At 44.1% G+C, this 12,959-nt stretch overlaps 1 protein-coding gene across 2 annotated transcripts; it reads right to left on the bottom strand.

Moving 5' to 3' along the window:
* Positions 1-1,020: 1,020 nt before the first annotated feature.
* On the bottom strand, positions 1,021-12,505 carry KCNV1 (potassium voltage-gated channel modifier subfamily V member 1). 2 transcript variants are annotated; one of them, XM_056485653.1, is made up of 4 exons: positions 11,539-12,020; positions 9,296-9,822; positions 1,654-1,875; positions 1,021-1,549 (listed from the first exon to the last, which is right to left on the bottom strand). In XM_056485653.1, exons 1-4 carry the CDS (start codon positions 12,018-12,020, stop codon positions 1,521-1,523), a joined length of 1,260 nt encoding a protein of 419 aa, XP_056341628.1. In that variant the 3' UTR covers positions 1,021-1,520. The 2 variants fall into 2 exon arrangements, with proteins under 2 accessions (XP_056341628.1, XP_056341627.1); XM_056485652.1 differs by having other exon boundaries at positions 1,021-1,875; positions 11,539-12,505.
* Between the last annotated feature and the right edge of the window lie 454 nt (positions 12,506-12,959).

Here is a 12,959-nt window from a genome sequence, read left to right as displayed (position 1 = left end):
TTAAGCCTTCTATGTACATAAATATATAAAGCTTAATAATCCACAGTTAACAGATGTATCTCTTTAGTGTTTATATTGCCCAAAAGGAATGTGAAATGTGAGATGTTTGTGATTTTTAAAATTTAACCTACTAGCTGAGTTATATGTGTTCTATGGCAATGTCATAGATTAATGAAATTATATTAAAGCTTTATTTGCCAAGAATGGTATTGGTCCACTGGAGAGGTGGGTGGTGGGAAATTGGACCGAAAATACTTTTGATTATTTTAGGTTTTTACTTTGATGACTACATAAAGTAAGCATTCAGTCCAGCAAGTGTCCATTTTTCCCTTGAAACAAAGTATTTTAATGACACATTTTTCTAAAAATGAACCAGTGAATATAATTTAAAGTCTGGTTCACTAGGAATACCTACAATTTTAATGGGAAACAGAGCAATCAACTTGTTATCTCTTACAATTTCTGTTTCTCCTGCCATCCAATGGTGACTTTACTTGAGCACAAAAACTGCTTAACTACACAAGTAAGTAATGGGAATCAAAATACATAGAAAAGGCATAGTTCAAACTAAGTTTGTAAATTACTTCTGTATTGCAAAGGCTGTATTAACTCCTTCAACTTCTAAAGCAACTACAGAGAACACTCTACATCATGGCACTTATTTCACGACTGTTTTCTACTTTGCTATAGATCTTGCACCTTGATACTTCTACCTATCTCCTAATACCATAATATATCTGGTAACCCTTTGCTTCCCTGAAAATTAGAAAATTCCAAACCCACTTCCTCCTCCCTCCCCCCAACCCTTACGCTATCCCAGAACAACTTTGTTTCATGCAAATAAAATAGATGGGGATAAGAAAGGGGATCATGATTAAGCTTGTTATAGGAATGTCATTCTACATTTATTCAATATTTCACTTTCTTAGACTTCCCTTTTCAGTTTTACTTAAAGACTTCGACTTTTGTTCTTCAACTGCAAATACTAAAAACTAGATATTTAAATTCAAAACACTGTGGCAATTTTCACCAAGACTTTATTATGATACATTAGTAGGGATTTAGATCAGACAAATGCATCATTGTTTTACTTTCATGGATCCATTATTTTCCATCTCACCTACCACAATCCTGTTCTGAAAGCAGGTTTTAGAATTCCTTGAGAGATTCCAGTTATGAATTCTGCCTTTTGTATACAATAGATATTTCAGTCTGTCCAAGTAAGTAAAACTCCACCTAGAAAAGCAAATACACAGTGTGGCAAATAATAAAAAAAAGAGATACTTAATACTAAAATTCTGACGTAGTCTATGTGCTACACAAGGTTAAATAACTTCCAAGTCAGAAATCATCGCACCCAGAGTCAAAACCAAAAATCATCTGCACCACTGCTCCTCGTACTTGCTCTCTCTCTGCTTTTTAACCGCAGCATGTCCATGACGCTGCGTGCATACACGTCTCGCAAATTAACATTGATGTTTGAATCGCTGGATGAGTTCTTCATCAGCTTCTTTAAAGCTTCACGCTGACGAAGAGCAGCTTCTTTTAGCTTGAGTGTAAAATAACAGGCAGAAAAACGGTCATTTATTATAGCTATTGGCAAAGCCAAAACCAGTATTCCTGATAGTATACATATAAAGGCTACTACCTTACCAATGGTAGTGTCTGGCCTAATGTCACCATAACCAACTGTTGTCATGGAAGTTGTTGCCCACCACCAAGCACCAGGTACACTTGTAAAAGTTGTGCCTGGCACACCTTGTTCAACAAAGTACTCCACAGTGGAAAATATAGAGATTCCTACAGAGAGGAAAAGAAGCAGAAGGCCAACCTCCTCATAGCACTGAGCAATAGTCATCCCAAGAGACCGCAAGCCTGAAAGACAAGAAATGCTGTCAGTAGGTTGATTCACATAGCTGTCATCATATCTTTACAAAACATCTCTTATTTAAAGGCTGACTGCTTTATGTTTCTTTGAATGCTGGCGAATGTCTTGAGAATCACAGACACAGTAAGATCGGAAAAGACCTCCAAGATGATCGACTCCAATCTTTAACTGAACACCACCTTGCCAATTGAACCACAGCACTGACACATCCAATTGTTTCACAAACACTTCCAGGACTGTGACTCTACCACCACCCTGGGCAGCCCATTTCAATGCTTAATCACCCTTTCCATGAAGAAATTCTTCTTGATGTCCAACCTGAACCTCCCGGTTACATCCTGAGGCTGTTTGCTCTTTTCCTGTTGATGCCTGAGAGGAGAGGCTGACTCCACCTGGCTACACCCTCCTTTCAGGTAGAGAGTAATGAGCCTCCTTTTCTCCAGGCTGAACAACCCCAGCTCCCTCAGCCACTCCTCATGTGATTTACTCTCGGTCCTCTACCAGTTTTGTTGCCCTTCTCTAGACACACTCCAGCACTTCAATGTCTTTCTTGTAGTGAGGGGTCCAGAACTGGACACAGGATTTGAGGTACAGCCTCCCAGTGCTGAGTACAGGGTGATAAACAGTTTCCCTAGTCCATTTGACCACACTATCCAGGCCGTGATGTCATTGGCCTTCATGGACACTTGGACACATCTGGCTCATCACAACCAGATCCTTTTCCACTGGGCAGCCACTCTTCCCTCAGCCTGTTGCACTGCAACAGGGGTTGTTGTAACACAGGTGCAGAACCCAGCACTTGGCTTTGACAAACCTCATATTGTTGGCCTCCAGATCCTTTTGCAGAACCCTCCTATATCATCCAGCAGATCAACTCTTCCACCCAACTCAGTGTCACCTACAAACTGACTGAAGGTACAACCTGATTCCCTCACTCAGATCATCAATAAAGACATTAAACAGGATGGGCCCCAATACTGAGTCTTGGGGACCCCACTGGTCGCCAGCTGGATGTGGCACCATTCATTAACACTCCCCAGGGCCAGTCCTCAAGCTCGTTTTTACCCCAGCAAAGAGTGCGTCTGTTCAGGCAATGGGCCTCCAGTTTTCCCAGGAGAATGCTGTGGGAGACAGTGTGTCAAAGACCTAACTGCAGTTCAGGTAGATAACATCCATAACCTTGCCCTCATCCACTATGCAGGCAATTTAGTCAGAAAAGATCAGGGTCATCAAGCCTTGGCTGAATTGTCCTTTCCTAAACCTGCAGTAGCTGGGTGTGATCCCCTGGTTGTCCTGTACATGCCATGTGATCACACTCAAGATCATCATTCCATAATCTTCTCCAGCACCAAGATGAGGGCTGTAGTTCCCTGGCTTCTCCTTCTGACCCTTCTGTAGATGGGCATTACAATTGTGAACTTCCAGTTACCTGGGACCTCCCTGGTTAATGAAGGCTGATCATAAATAATGACAAGTAGCTTGACAAGATTTTCCACCAGCTCCCTCATCACCCTAGGATGGATCCCATGTGGCACCATAGACCTGAGTATCTACGTGGCACAGCAGGTGACTAACTACATGATCTTGGATTGCAGGGAATCTATTCTGCTTCCCATCCCTGTCTACCAGCTCAGGGGGCTGGTTGCCATGAGCGCATCTACTCTCTGTTAAACAATGAGGCAAGGAAGACGCTAACTACCCCAGCCTTCTCCTCATCCTTGGTGATAAAGTTCCCCCACTCCATCCAGTAAAGGACAGAGATTTTCCTTGGCCCTCCTTTATTTTGTAATGTATTTATAAACCCACTTTTTATTACCTTTCACAGTGTGCCCAGATTGAGTTCTAGCTCAGCTTTTACTTTTCTGACTTTCTCTCTATATGACCTAATGAAATCTTTGTACTCTTCCCAAGTTCCTCTCCTTCTTCCAAAGGTCATAAACTCTCTTTTCTTCTCTGAATTCTGGTGGAAAGTCCCTGTTCATCCAGACTGTTCTTCTTCCTCCCTGGCTTGTCTTTAAGCACATAGGTACAGCCTGCTCCTGAACCTATAAATTTTCTAAAACTATATCCAGCTATTCTGGAGCCCTCTGTTTTAAGGGCTGTTTCCCAAGGGACTCTCTGAACCAGTGTCCTGAACAGGCCAAATCCTGCCCTCTGGAATCCATGTGAGAGGTTTTGTTAACCTCTTTCCTCACTTCACCACGAATTGAAAACTCTGTCATTTCATGGTGACCATGCTCATGATGGCCTCTGAGCACCACATCTCTCATCAGCACTTCTGCTGGTCAAATGAGGCACTGACCCTGGTAGGATAAAAGAGGCACTGCTCTAAACAGAAGCTGGGAAAAAGTGATTGACAGAAATAGATCACAGTACCAGACTGAACATATGACATCATCTCTATTTTCCTAATACAGAGCATAGGAATTCTCCTCATTACTTATCGTCTGAACTATGTACACATATAATTTAGACAAACTAAATTATCTTGATTTATTAATAAGCTGTAAGAGAAGATCTAGCACCACTCTAAACTGCTTAAAAACACACTAAAAGCACCTCCTTTTTACTTGAAGACTGAATGTGCCAAGCCACTGTTTTCCAGCCACTGTCCTATTTTTCCCTTGGACCAAGGAGCCCTTAGTTACCAAATTCGTGTTGCTATGTGAGTGCTTAGACCCCAGTTCAGTTCACTCAATAACTTTTTCTTTAAGGACTGTTTTCAAACCTTTTATAGTTGTCACAGACTCTCTTTCCCATCCCCCTCCCAAAGCCCTATCATTATCTTGCATCTGTAGACATCAAAACAAATCCAGTTTTCCAGTAACAGCTGGATAAACTCAGGATAGCACAGTCTCTCAATGTCAAGCAGGAATCCTGTTAATTGACTATGTAGTGCATCAGTCCTTTTGCCCATTAGATGCACAGGGAGTTCAGGACCACTGTCTATAATCCCCCATATTCCTGTTAGAGCTACTGCTCCAAGACTAGACTGCCCCACAGAAGCAAGCAGGAAAGTAAACCCCAAAAAAGTGCAATGGATAAATATTGCACACATAAAAAGAAGGAAAATAACAGAGTAACAATTCAGCTGAGACACATAGGAAACTGAAATTATTTTTTGAATCACTTTGGATTAGTTTTTTAATACTGTTCCTTAAAAATGTGGATGTTTTCTCTAATACATGAGAAAAACATAATGGTTATGAATTACCCTTCATGGGCATACTTCTCACTAAACTAGTGTTTCCAAACAGCTTACTGAAGCTCTGCCTCTGCTTGCAGACTTCAGCATACACTCGTTAGTGTTATAAGCAATTCAACTTTTCCACAGCCTCAAACTACAAGATGTTAACATTTCTTGCTTTTGGCTCTTTCTTTTCCCCTGCAGGTCTAATGGGTTTTAAAACCCATTTGTTGTTTATGTGCAACAAAGCCTGGAAGTACACAACAGAGTTTGGAGGCAATGTTTGGGTTTTCTTCCAATGCTATATACTACCAACTCCAGTAAAGAACTTACCCATATGAAGGTCTTATATTACTATAACTGTGATCTGTAGAATATTTGTTACCATGATATAGATTACATCTTTAACATGAGGGGAATAAGATATATCAGTGCAATCTTTTCTCTGACAATATGACTGCCTTCTTATTTTTTTGCAACAGTAATATCAGCAGTGCAAAAGCTCTGAGAGATAATTGCAAGGACTCAGATCAAACTCTCATCAAGGAAGCTACTATGAGCCCTTGTCCTGTAAAACTTCCTACTGAACAAGGCAGAAAAGTAAGTCCTTTCAGGTGAGCTAGGAAGAAGGTACAATTTAAAATTATTCCTGTAGCACTTCTTCTGAAAGCATACAAAAGCCAAGGTTTGTACCTCATGATGAATCTTGAGAGTATCATAGCTAAAATAAAAAGCAGCTTTCACATAAAATAGATTAAAATAAAGAGGAACAAAACATTAACTGTTAACTCTTTGTATCGCTATGATGACATTCTCATTTTTCCTATGGTTAGTTATTCTAACTGTACAGGGCCTAGTTTTTTTTTTTTTTTCTTTTTATTATTCTTAGTTCTATTATACTAATCTAAAATTAAGATATAATTCTTTATGTCTTTAGATGAAGTCAGGAGATATTTCTAGCAAATCTATGAATCAGAGAAGTTACTAGACTTAGAGCTCATTCTAAGGGGAATCAGTTGGTGTAATGACATGTATAAAGTATACTACTATATAACTTTGTACCTTTTAAAAATGTCTCTAAGCCCTGGCACATGGCCAAACCAGGGCTGTTCCAGCACAGACACCTCAGCCAGTCTTACAGCTTCTCATGAGAACTCCTTGCCAGGAGCTGTGACAGCTTGGTTACTCATGCCTGGAAGGTGCTAAGGTGCTGTAACAGAGTTGGTGTGAGGCTGGCAAGCAGCCCCAGCCCTGGTAGGAAGAAGGGGAATAATTTCTGCCATGCAGGTCAAGTTATAGCTCTCTTTTGTCCAAACTGACTTAGCAATACAAGCTGATATTCAGGGGCTTCAATTTACACAGTGTTTAAATAACCCTTAAGTTTTGACACAAAAAGTGCTGAAATTTCATTTTCACAACTCTAGAGGAATGACAGCCTTAAACATGCTATGGTCTTTTCTCAAATGGTTCCTTGATGAAGTACAGTACTTTGCATAAGTAACTACACACTCACACCAGTCTAGCCCCAGTCTTTTTAAGCATCACATCTCTCCAGTGAGCTGGCTTCAGTTTACAAAGAGGCAGAAATTACGTTTTTAATTTCTTATTTTAATTCTTGTCTTTGTCCAACAGAAAGGGTTAATTTGCTGTTTCTTGAAAGTGAAGAAAAAAACTGATTTTTTCACCTCACGCATTCCAGCCCCTGACAGCAGGGCCAGGCTGCTGTTTGTGATCCCAGCTTTGGTATGGCTCTGCAAAGTACCATAGAGATGTTCTCCTTGTGGCTGTGAACACCCCTACTTGGTGAAAGACAAGCTGCTGCCTCTAGACACAGATCTTCTGCTCTTGTATTCATCTTGCCACACAAAACAACTGAGCAGTGCCTGGAGCTTTGTCTGGTCAGAGTGTAGGAGCTGGAGAGAAGCCTCACTGGAAGGTAGCTGTCAGATCCAAGGCAAGAGAGCAGAAGAGTTTCAAGAGCCACCTCTAAACACTGAGGTTTATCAGGACTGCCTAGGTATGTGCAAGGAGGATGCTCTCTCTGCATGATACATATGGGGCTCATCTCCTATTAGGAGCTCTGGTAAAGGATGTATTTAGATGCACATTAATAAATTTCTTCAGAGAGGAGATTTGATTTAGCATTCTGGACCTAAGCAGGCAGCAAATGACCTACCAAAGAAGCAACATAATAATGGTAACACTGCTCCAAGTGGTTTAAATTGATACACGTATTGCTACCTGTACTTTGAAACTAGCATTGTGATTCCTGTAAAAAGAAGACAGCACACCTCCAGAGCAGGATACTGCATTTTTATGTAATTAATTCATTTTTACCTAACATGGTATTATTAAATTCAATGTCACTCAATATTGTGACAAACTGTGGTATATACTGAATAATTAATCTAAGAATAAATAGACCTAAGTGTTTAGACTATCCTTGAAAGTATGTATACCTGAAGTTAGCAGTTATACAAATATTGGAAATATCTGATTTCAAGTCAACAGAAAGAGCCACAAAACTGAGTGAAGAATGAGAACATTCACTCTGTAAGAGTAAAATGCAATAAACTGGAAACTTAACTTGAATCAACATAATTTTGGAAGACAATTTTGTTAATCAGCACAGAAGTGCCCTGCTGAGATAATTTTTTTTTTTATTTTCAAAACACAGTTAGACAGGATGGCATTCACATTACAACTACCATCAAAAGTGGGTAAAAGCCTTACAAAAAACCTCTACTAAACCCTGAAAACTTGTAATGAAGCAGAACTAACACAATGCCAGACTGAATCACTATAGGCTTCCTCTCAATGGATTTCTAAGGGACTGTTATGCATCAGTATAGGCATAATCTAGGGTAGATACTAAGATTAAGATACTTCCCAAACCACTATGATTATGCTTATGATTATGAGTAATATCAAAGCTACTTCCTGCCCCTTGCAGGCAGGTTTGCTATCCTTCAGTGATAACAATAATAAGACACATTCTGCTGCTGTGAGCACACTGTAACTCCTGCTGAATTTCAGTTCATAAAGCGGGCTGTCCAAAAATATGAACAGGCATCAAACCACTCCTGCTTCATGGCTGGAAATCCTAAGAGGGCACATTGGGTGCATTTTAAGAACAATCATCGCTGTCTTCAGAACAGCTAATATTGCAGGACAGAGATCATGATTTACTATTAGGATTTAATTTTTCAAAGCTAAGCATCAGCTGAACCTTTCTCCCATCAAATTCAGCACCATATTCTCCACTGATTTAAGTGGGAACATAGTAAAATCGTTTTGAAAATGCCAAGACAGGTTTTATTCCTTCATATAGCCAGGCATGCACATACCATGAAGTAGTAGTAAAATCAGGGAAAATGCAAGAGGAAATTCAAAACTCTCCAATAATTTCTAGCTTCCTCTGACAAATTCCCACTGTAAAATGTTAACTTTTATGCCTTCCTTTCATCAGAGAGCGTGAACAAGTTAGTTCACAGAAATGCATTTTGCCTTCCACGCCACCCCTGCTTGCTGCTCATTCATCTGTCAGGAGTGCCTGGGCAATAAGGGCCACACACCAATTGGTGAATTCCAGCTGAAACTGGCACTGCTGCTCTGCCCTGCACCCAGATCCCACTGCCTGAGCAACCCCTGATGGGCTCCACTCACCACTGGAATACTGGTGGGTTCCAAGGGCCAGAGAGCCCCTCAACCCATCACTGCAAAGGTTTAAAACTGTTTCCTTGAAATATTCTCCACTGTGATTGTTTCCAGGGTCTATGACATGAACAAAATAATGACACAATTCTTCACATATACTTTTAAACAAACAAAATTGTAACATCTGTCATTAGTGGGCCTTGGATAATACAAAATGCCTGCGCTGATGATCCCTGCTTCCTCCCTAACAAAATCAACTCATATGTACATTTTAAAATTTATGAATGACTGGTGGATGATTTACAGTAGGCAACGTTGAGGTCTGTTTTTGTAAATGTTCGATGAAAACAATATACAAGGCTTCATGAAGAGCTAAAATTTTTAAGAGAAGGCACTTGTCACTCAATTATAACGTTCAAAAGTAAGATTTTCAAAAGCCATTACTGCTAACAGATTGTGTAAAAAAGCTTTGGCAGAAATGCACACAAAATGGAGGATTGTGCCCAGGGACAACTGTTGCAGGGAGTGAAACTGAGAAGTAACATAGCCATGGCCAAATATACCTGTTGAATGCCTTCCCAGCTTCAGCATCCGCAGGGCTCTGAGAAGTCTCAGCACCTGGACAATGCGCCCCACATTCTCCAGCTCTTGGGAGCTCTCCCCACCACACAGGCTCTCCACCAGCAGGGTGATGTAGAAAGGCAGAATGGCAAGGAGGTCTATGATGTTTACCACACTCCTTAGGAAGTGACACCGATCTCGTGCGCACAGGAGCCTCAGAACAAACTCTGCCGTGAACCACGCAATGCACAGGTACTCCAGGGTATCCAGCAGCGGTGGGGCCAGCCAGCTGAGCTCTACTGAAATCAAGGCCATGTTGGCAATTGACACAACCACAAAAACCATGGACAAGGTGCCAAAAGTCCTGGCTGCTGTAGAGGAGCCAGGCTTTTCCAAAACTTCCCAAAGTTTCTGTCTGACATTGGGACAGAGGCTACCAGAAAAATCCTCTTCTTCATCTTGGGCATCCATTTCTTCTGCATCTTTCTTGATGTCTAAGGCTTCACTCAGCTCCTTCCTCCTGAAGTACCTGCCCAGGAACACCCCCCAAGAGATTTTGAATACCAATAGGCAGATGCTTGTCTTATAGTCATAAGAATACACATTAAAATTTACCTTATGTGAACTCAGAAAACCCTAATATCAAGCATATGGCTTTTATCAATTGAGCCTCTGCAGCATGTTGCCACTGACTGATATATTTCTATTATCCCATTTCACATCAATGACACATTCTATATGCAGAGTAATGTTATTGAGAGCGATTTATTTATATGGATCATGTTGACCGCAGTAGGATCTGCTGCACGACTAACATGAATTCTTAGAAGCAATCCTGGCACAACCAGATCCTCTATTTTTAAACAGTTCTCAATTTATTTAATTGTAGGGCATTTTTATTACACTGGTCAATATTTGCAGTAGTAAAACTGAAGGCATAATAAAAGCCATGCAGTTAATGGATGAACTTCTCATCAATATACACCAAGGTGTCAAGGTATCTTTCTTTAGATATGTGGGTTCTCACACAAAGTGGACAAGCATTTGTACTGAGTAAAACTTACAGACTGTAAATAGTGTTTTGTCAGATTAAGAGCATATTTAAAGTGGAATTTTGTGAAACAAACATACTCAAAGTACACCAAATTTTTTTTTTCTTCCATATCTTTCTTTTTGACTGCTGCAAAGCTCAAAGGTGTTGTGCAATTTTGCCTTCAATGCAGTTAGTCCTGCATATGTCAAAGAGGTTTGTAGTTCCATGTATCACTAAAGTGGTAGGAGCGTTCAGTTGCACCTACCAGAGAAGGAAGAGAGGGATGAAAACTAGGCTCCAATTTTCTCAGCTGAAAAACTGAACTGTACTAAGGTAGGAAAACTCTAACTTTTGGGATGGTACTGCTTCTTTTTTTCTAATAATTTTGACGTAACTGCTATAGCCAAATAACAGTTACACTCTTCAGAAAAGTCATTTCTTCAAAACTATAAAATCCAAACCAGTAACATTGAATATGGTGGGAAAAATTGACTGCAAATAGAATTAACAGAAACATCCTGGGGGTGGTTCAGTCAAAACCCACCTCGTCCCTGAACTGCCTGTTATAATTTGTCTCCAGCGAGCCATGTTCCCGCTGTAGCTGCCCCCTCCCTGTAAGCTGCTACATCCACGTGCAGTGCTTCCTTTCATGGCTCCTCCTGGAGCCATGCCACCCACATTCAGCCTGGCAGGTGACCAACCTCCCTTCTGCCTCTTCAGCTTGGATTTGGAAATCCTTCAAAATTAAAGCGCAGGTGGGCAGGATCCAAACCCTGCCAGCGTTGTGCCTGACTCCACATCTAATCCCTCTATCATAACCTCAAACTGAATGATTGAAGGGGCATCTCTCCTTTCCTAGACCTTCTAATCTCTGGCATTGTCCTTTTAAACATTTTGAGCTTCCAGAGCCAGTCTGAAGCCACTGTAGGACATCCCAGACCCTGCTCCTGTTACTGTCTCACTGTCTTGAGCTCACCAGCAACCGCTCCCACAGCAAATGGTAACTGTGACCTCCTCCAACACATCTTCCATTTCTGACACTCATCCACTGCTAGAGCAGCACTCGGAGCTCAACTCACTCAACTTTTCTTGCTACCTCACCTATCACCACTGCTGGATCTTTCACCTGAGTGTCCCTGAATGCAAGTCAATGCTGAACTCATCTAGCCCACAAACCACAAGATAAGGAAGCCTCATCTTCCCACAACTCACCGGTCTCTGCAGCAGGAATCAATGCTGAGCTCATCCAAACCCCAGTACTGGATCTCTTGCAGGAAAGAGAGTGCACAAAGCTGCTCCATCACATGCAGCCTCCCTGTCTGGTAGTAATTCAGGATGTAGTGAAAAGCCTGGGAGCTCCGGTCAAAGAAATACTCGTTCTCCACGAGGTTGGCATCATCACAGAGCTCAAGGAGGCCAGAAGCCACATCCCGTGCAGCAGAGACCACTACTGCCAGTTTGCCAAGACGGGTGTCAGGGTAGCAAGACAAAGTTTGCTGGGACATCACAAAGCGGCTGCCTCCTACATTGATAGTAAAGCAGTCCAGAGAGGGAATGACCTTCTGGAGCAGGGGCCCCTGCTCTTCCTCACTGGAGAAAACACTGGACTCCAGCGAACCCAGGGATGTGCTAGTCCCTGGCTCCTCCAAGGATGCTTGGGAAGAAAGAGACATGCAGCAGGGAGGCGACTTCATCCTGTAGCTGCCAGCAGCAGCCCACACTCTCCAGGATCAAAATCACACCACGGCTGCAGATAAGACTGCCGGGCCAGGCTCGGAACGTCGCCTCCGCTTACCGGCCCAGTGACACCGCCCGTCCCGCCGTCCCGGGCACCGCACAGCCCGGCGGCTCAGGAGGGCGATGCACAGCCCGGCGGCTCAGGAGGGCGATGCACAGCCCGGCGGCTCAGGAGGGCGATGCACAGCCCGGCGGCTCAGGAGGAGCCGCGGCACCTGCGGCGGCCTCACCTCGTGCTGTCCGCGCCGGCTCCATCCGCCCGCGACGGCCCCTCCGCTTCAGCGCTCATCTCCAGCCGCTGGGGCGGGCTGCGGGAAACCCACCGGGACGGCACAACACGGAACACCGGCTCCAGCGGCCGCTCCGGGCAGCGCCCCGACAGCAGCCCGAGGGGCCGCTCCGCTGGCAGCCCGTCCGTCCCGCCCCGCGCTCGCCCTCCGCCGGGGCACCGCCGCCAACCGGGTGCCGGGGCAGGGCTGCCGCTCCCGCTCCCGCCCCCGGCCCCCTCACCTGTCCCCCGCCCGGCCACTCCTACCCCCGGCCCCCTCACCTGCCCGCCGCCCGGCTGTGCCGCTCCTACCCCCGGCCCCCTCACCTGCCCGCCGCCCGGCTGTGCCGCTCCCGGCCCCCTCACCTGCCCGCCGCTCCCACCCTCGGCCCCTCACCTGCCCGCCGCCCGGCCACTCCTACCCCCGGCCCCCTCACCTGCCCGCCGCCCGGCTGTGCAGCTCCTACCCCCGGCCCCCTCACCTGCCCGCCGCCCGGCTGTGCCGCTCCTACCTCCGGCCCCCTCACCTGCCCGCCGCCCGGCTGTGCCGCCCCCGGCCGGCTGCCGCCGCTCGCTCCCCCGGCTCCGAACCTGCGGGCAGCGCCAGCGCCTCGACATGGCGGGTCAT

The sequence above is a fragment of the Oenanthe melanoleuca genome, chromosome 2 (assembly GCF_029582105.1).
Source record: "Oenanthe melanoleuca isolate GR-GAL-2019-014 chromosome 2, OMel1.0, whole genome shotgun sequence".
In the NCBI taxonomy this organism is placed as follows: domain Eukaryota; kingdom Metazoa; phylum Chordata; class Aves; order Passeriformes; family Muscicapidae; genus Oenanthe; species Oenanthe melanoleuca.
This window is presented reverse-complemented; position numbering and strand designations above follow the sequence as displayed.